The sequence below is a fragment of the Spizellomyces punctatus genome (assembly GCF_000182565.1).
Source record: "Spizellomyces punctatus DAOM BR117 chromosome Unknown supercont1.1, whole genome shotgun sequence".
Classification (NCBI taxonomy): Eukaryota; Fungi; Chytridiomycota; class Chytridiomycetes; order Spizellomycetales; family Spizellomycetaceae; genus Spizellomyces; species Spizellomyces punctatus.
Window position 1 is genome coordinate 540,871 of NW_015971537.1, and position 6,742 is coordinate 547,612.

The 6,742-nt window shown below is 49.2% G+C and overlaps 2 protein-coding genes across 2 annotated transcripts; one reads left to right on the plus strand and one right to left on the minus strand.

Annotated features, from left to right (window-relative positions):
* Nucleotides 1-475: 475 nt before the first annotated feature.
* SPPG_00216 (uncharacterized protein) lies at nucleotides 476-4,289 on the minus strand (the record flags this gene model as incomplete). The annotated part of the gene is made up of 5 exons (XM_016748548.1): nucleotides 476-2,332; nucleotides 2,421-3,368; nucleotides 3,446-3,759; nucleotides 3,860-4,073; nucleotides 4,136-4,289. The coding sequence occupies 5 exons, from the start codon at nucleotides 4,287-4,289 to the stop codon at nucleotides 618-620; spliced, it is 3,345 nt and encodes a 1,114-aa protein (XP_016612527.1). The 3' UTR covers nucleotides 476-617.
* Nucleotides 4,290-4,862: 573 nt separating this feature from the next.
* On the plus strand, nucleotides 4,863-6,724 carry SPPG_00217 (uncharacterized protein; the record flags this gene model as incomplete). The annotated part of the gene is made up of 2 exons (XM_016748549.1): nucleotides 4,863-6,590; nucleotides 6,659-6,724. 2 exons carry the CDS (start codon nucleotides 4,863-4,865, stop codon nucleotides 6,722-6,724), a joined length of 1,794 nt encoding a protein of 597 aa, XP_016612528.1.
* Between the last annotated feature and the right edge of the window lie 18 nt (nucleotides 6,725-6,742).

Genomic DNA, 6,742 nt, shown 5'->3' on the forward strand with positions numbered 1-6,742 from the left:
GGAGGAGGAGGAGGAGGAAGGACAGTTTGCAAAAGGGACAAGGAGATGAAAGGGGAACAGAAAGTAATGAAATCGCGTCTTTTGAACAAAGGGGGGTTCTTAACCACACCATTAGAACAAAGGGGGGAAGACAAACCAACGGGGAATAATATTGCTCCTTTTGTCTCCTTCCTTCCTCCTACTGCTTTTCTTTTCATACTACAAGAAGGATCCATCAACGATCCGCCGGCCGTGGTCGTCAAGCGGTTACGGATGCGCCCAACATATACGCGTTACTCTCCCAACAATGCGGCCAAACCAGTCGGCGACGATCACTCCAGTTGCACCCCGTGGACCCCATCCAAAAAGGTAACATCCTTGGTGCTTTCTCGTCCATGATTGTTTAGAGTTTTAATAGAAAATAAAAAACGATTTTTCAAGCCACAAAGATCCGCCATGATCGCGTGCAGCGTTCCATTGCTGCATGCACCATCTACTTGGAAATCAAAATAACACAGTTTGTAGCAGCATTAGCATTTGTTGTCATTGCATTGTTGGGTTTGCCCTCAGAGCCAGTTTTTGTCCATTTGTAAAAACCAAAGCCCCCAAAAAAAATCTAAACATAAAATATTCAACAACTACCTTCGCCGCTCCCTTTCAAGGGCTGCGACGGCTTCCCTGACGCTTCCCTTCCTAACCGGCATCTCTCCATCAGTAATAACTGGTCTGATGGGTCTCCCTTGTGAGGCAAGCGGTGTTTTAATGTGGGCAGTTTGGAGAGGTGGTTTGGGCGGTCGGGGAGCATAGGTAGGGGGCAAAGCCATGGATGGGGATAAACCAGATCTAATATTACCATGTGTCGCCCGCGGGATATACTGACTCGCAGATGAAGAAGTCGAGGTCGAGACCGTGGAAGGGCGACCGGTGCCGTACTTGCGGCCCATCGAAAGTGTTCCCTCTCGTCTAACAAGATTCGAGGTGATGTGATGTGACAGTGGCTTGGGTGGTGAAGGTGTCAGAGGTGAATGCGTATATGTCGCTGTCGGCGTTGTCATGGGCGATGTGTCTGCTGATGCCCCACTGGAACTTGTATCCCCATCTCCCTGCAGGAACTTGAGATCTATGGGTGTGGCCTCAGATCTTGCCACGGACGGTCGTCTACTCCGTTGTATACGGGATCGGGTCGGGGTTGTGCTTGAGGGCTCGTCGGATGGCGGGGTTGGCAAGAGACTTACAGATGTAACAATCTGAAGAGGTGGGGGTTTCTTGGGTGATGAATCAGGTGAAGGGGATGTTATTGAATGACCTCGCATACGCGTCAGTGTTGCTGGTGAGGCCTGAGTGGCGATGCTAGTGACAATCGAGAGTGATTCGCTGGACTTGACCGCCGCTGGTGTTATACTTGTGTGGGATGTTGGTGCTGGCAATGGAATATGCGGTGCTGGTGGTGCTGGTGGTGGTCGAGCGGCTGCTGAAGATAATGCTGATGGTATTGGTATCTCAGGCTGAACACATGGCTCAATGTCCGTTTTCGAGCTTGACCCGAGCGATGTGACCGTTCTTGTCGCTATCGAGTCATTCAATGTGTCTGGATCTAATGGTCGTACGCTCGCCGCGGTGGCACGCGTAGGGGGCAAGGACGGCGGGGAGACCCGGCGAGGCAGCAGCGATGGGGCCACGTCTGCCAATTCTGAGTGGGATGTCCTATTTGGGGTGGAAGGTGGTGACGTTATTGATTTCGCGGCCGGTATCGAGGCTGATAGGTCGGAGGTGCTGCGTCGCACGAAAGTAGGAACGGGAAGCATTGAGACTGGCAAACTATCTATGCTTCCATGTCGCGATGAGCGTGGCGACGTAAGGCGGTTTGTGGGCTCCGGTGGCCTCTCTTGTGTGCTTGATATGCGCAACGGTGTGGTTGGTTGACTGACTGCCGTTTTGAGTTGGTCTAAATCGCGCTCTGTATTTCTGGTATCGGCAATTCCATTTCGTTCCGATAGAGAGACCAAAGTGATAGGCATGTCTTTGGTCGCACTCTCAGATTTCCCTTCGACAACGGCTGCTGGCACATCCGCGAGCGCGTCACCAACTTTACTAGGTGCAGATGAGATTTCATCCGCATTGCCAACGTCTGTTTCATGCGGAACTAATTGTTCCACGGGCTTGGGCACCTCCCCGCTTATGCTTGCTAGATTTGGCAAGCAACTTTCGTCCGTCTTGTGCGCTGCAATTTCCTCTATATTCTCATCAGCGTCTTCGGGTTCTATCTCATCGTTTGGCTCTCGAATTTCTACATCATCATCGTCCCCCAGGCTTTCATAGTATTCCTCGGGGGGTGGGAATCTTTCCTTGAGATCTGCGCATCAAATCAAAACGCAAATTAGTGGGATGCTTTTGAGGCGAAGAAGGATTGCGATTATTCAACCATTACACAAATTACGTACCGCTGATGATCTGCAGAATCTCGCCAGCTTTCTCTTCCAAAACAATATCTTCTGGCGCTTCTCCATCATTATTTATTGGTATCAATTCGATCGGCCCATCAGGTGGACAGAATACCCATTCATCATTTTCCATCCACTGTACTAATCCGACGTCCCTTGCTTTCCGCTTTCCACCTTTCTCGCTTCTCCCTTGGCACGCTCCCAGTAGCCGCACAACATCAACGTGCCCTTCTGCACAAGCGCAATGGAGGGGTGTCCAACCCTCCGTATCTCGCGTGTTAACCAAAGTCGATGTCTGTTCTAGTAATAGCGCAACGATTTCTGTTTGCCCATGGGTGCAGGCTTGGTGTAGTGGAGTCAAGCCCTTCTGGGGAGTGAAAAGGGTGTTGATATCGAACGTTTCATGTGAAATGCATGACTTTACGGAATTAAGGTAGTTGGGGTCTTCAGAGGCACCGTATTGACATAGATGGAGCAACAGTGTGGGCGGGTCGAATCTTACAGATTTCTTCTGGACATTCCGCTCCTCAGGTCTAGTTCTCGGGAAGCTGGATTTGCGCGGCGTTGTTCTGGGTGACTTTTTAGAGGCAGAGGTACTAATATTTACCAGTGCCTCTTGGGTCATCTTGTCCACACCAACGACCACCACGTTGGCACCGGCCATTCCCTTCCCGAGCCCCAAAAGAGAGCTTGAGGATTTTATAGACGCTAATTTTTCTTCTGGCGATATTACAGCTGAGCTTGCTGCGATACTCTCCAAAATTGATTTGCCTTCATCCACTGATACACTTTTCGTATGTCGGCCAGATTCCTTGTCTTCCGCAAAGATCGGTAGACTGACTTGTTTGTCGAGCGGTGCTTGCTTTGTTCGTGCCAAGTTCTCCATAGAGGAGAATGTTGGTGGCGAATTACTTATCACTACCGACATTGGTGGGGGTGGGGGTGCAACTGTAGATTAAAAAATGTAAGGCATATCATGGGCTACCATACAAAGTTCGCTGGAAAAAGACACTCATGCAGCGCACCTTCGTAATTATTCCCAAACATCTCTCTGGTAACATCGTCATCCGCACAATCCACTGGCATGTAATTTCTCTCATTCTTCTTCCGACTTGCCGCTCCAAGTTCCAACAGTCTTTTCACTAGTTCGCTCATACCCTGAAATGACGCCAAGTGCAAGACAGTATTGCCATTGCCCCAGACCCGCCCCATGAATTCATATAGAACTTTGCGCGACTCAATCTCTTCAGTTACGCGGGCAACAAATTCAAGAATGTCAAGAGCAATGTCCTCTTCGTTCAGAACACAGGCAATTTGAATAGCGTTAAGTTGGGAAATGCTGCGACAATTGGAAAAGAGTGTTTAGGCGATATCTTGCAATACGCGCCATAAATGGCACAGCAGCAGCTGGAGTATGCCAGTACGGGGTGTCAACAAACCTAGGTCCCAGCAATTCTGCTGCATCGTTCAGCACCTCTTCGTCAAGTTGATAGAAACCATCGGCGTTCGGATATGTTGTTGTCAACAAGAGCTGAAGAACATCGGTAGGAGCCGGATAGTTGGCAAATAGATCCAGTAGGGTATCTCTGTCATCGTCATTGATTGCCGTAAATATTATACGCTTCAGTTCCGTATCCCGTTCCAAGGCACTGCCTGGAGAGCTCGCGCTGATAAGGAAGACGTGTTCAACATGCGATACCGTTAAGAGCACGTACCTTGGAAGCCAGACCGGAGAGACAGTGAGTCACTACTACTATCTCTACTGTGCGTTGAAAATGGTGATGCTGGACGCTCGTAGGATGGGGACACTAGGGTCGGAACGGAAGAGGACAACCGCGTGGATACGCTTAGGGAGATAGGAGAAGCCATATCTTAGGAAAGTCATATAGTCATAAAGAGCTTCGCGTGAATAAAATGGCAGCAGGGAAATAGGCAGCAAGATATACAAAGGGCAACTAGGAAGAATTAACGGAAATAAGTTTGCAAAACCGTGTTGATCCTCCCCGGAATGCACGTATTACGTAAGCTACCTTACGGCAGCAGATCCCGTACAAATACGCTAGTTCTAGGAGGATATCTTGAGCGCAGTCATTTAAACAGGGATATGACTATCATCACGCTTCAGAATGCATGCAATTCAGTTAATCTCTTTGAAATTATGTAAATACCAATCAAGCCAGCTGTCCTGGGGAACCTTGGCCGGAATTTTCGGAAAGCTAAAGAAAAAAGTTGATCATGCATAGGGTCTTAATGTACAAGCATGCGCACTCTGTTGCTAAACGGTTCGTAAAACGTGGTAGGGCTGTATTCCGACACATGTAGTCGACAGCGCGGATCGGAGACCTCCGTTCGGCTAATCTGATGGAGAGGATCGCGTAAGCACTTGTGATTGGTGGCTTGGCGATTGCTTTCAAAGCGATCTTGCTAGAGATTCGTCTGAACATGCTCAGATCAGCAGGCATGCGACCACAGCGGATAGCTAGGCGCACTTCCACTCGTCTTTGCGTGGTCCCTGTTGACATTGGGATCGGTTATTTACATGGCCCACTTGTGCCACCTTCAAACAGGATAGCGACTCCCCTTTGTAGATTTCAACAGTACACCACCAAAAGCACCTTTCCAAGAACAACAGGACCGGCATCGCAGTCGGCAAAACAGCCGTGGATCCGACCGAGAAAGCCAGTCAAGAACAACACACCCAACGACGACATATTTCCAGCAGATTTCGAATCTCAGCTTCGCTCTCTTAACTTGCCCGCCTCGATCCCTTATCTCGATTCCCCAGAAACTCAATCGCCATATACATACCATGAAGAAGCTACCATAACAATATTTGCCACAAGCGACAGCGGCCATGGATTTGGAGTTGGTAAGGACAACTGGCTTATTGCGGTACCGTCAGTATTGGAAGGGGAGGAGGTCGTTGTAAAGATTTATCGTGACGGGTTGGGCTTCTCACTTGGAGAACTTGTGAGCGTTCAAAAAGCCAGTGAGTTGAGGACAGATGCACAGTGTAAATACTTTGGAAAATGTGGAGGGTGTGGGCTTCAGCACGTGCAATATGAAGAACAGCTGCGAAGGAAACGGCGGACAGTCCTGAGGGCTTTTGCAAAGTTCGCCACAGAGCTGGGCATACCAGAAACTCAAGACAACGGTCTTGTGTCCTCCGTGATACCGTCACCTCTTCAGTACAACTATCGCACGAAGATGTCTCCCCACTACGATCGGCGAAGACCCAACGTGCCGCTTGATGGCATTGGGTTCAACGAGCGGGGCCGAAAGTCAATTCTTGATGTTGAGTATTGCGCGATAGCGACAAAGGAGATAAATCAGCAATACTCGAGGGCTAGAGCGGCTTTAATAGGACAAGTGTCACCGACAGCCGTCAATGGTGCAACCCTCCTTTTCAGGCATACCTTGATACCCCCAAGCAATTTGAATGTGAAAGAGCTGCGGAAGGGCCTTGTTGATAAGTGCCATGCTAGCAATGAGACATTGAAAGACGGCGTATCTGCAGAATGGCCTCCAAAAACGTTCAAGTCGGCAGCCGTTGTAGCTCATCGAGCGCCCGTTCTTGATGTCGTAAACGGTTATATCTTCCAGTATCCCGCCAACACCTTTTTCCAAACCAACTCTTCAATCCTTCCACATCTTACCGACTACATTCGCTCCCAGCTTCGCCAGCACAGACATCATCCGAGCTATCCTCCGCTATCTACCCTTGTTGACGCTTACTGCGGATCTGGTCTTTTTAGTATAACCGCTCACAACGACTTTAGTCGAACGATCGGTATAGAAATCGAAAAAACGTCTCTTCATTACGCCACTCGCAATGCAAAAGTAAACGAAGCCCGCAATTGCTTCTTCTACGAAGGCGACGTGAAAGCCATTTTCGATAGCCTTCCTGCGTCACTAAAGTTGGATCCAAATGCGACGGCAGTTATAATTGATCCTCCTAGTAAAGGTTGTGGACACGATTTTTTGAATCAGCTGTTACGTTTCGGGCCCAGGGTGGTCATATATGTCAGTTGTAATGTAAAATCTCAAGTCGAAGATTTGAGATACTTGATGCGAGGGGCCAGAGCCGGCGTTATCCCACCAGCTACTACCGGGAAAGATATCGACAACTCCCAAAAACATTCGGAAACAGGAGCTAACAAAACCCTATATGTAGGTGGAAAGAGGATTGAAGTAACGTCGACGGGGGAGTACAGGGCTGTGGATGTTACTCGCATTAGCGCAGCAGATGGTGGTGCAAAGATGAGCCCTGGACCATTACGGGCGCCGGTAAAGCTATCGCATAGAGGCAATACAACCGTGAA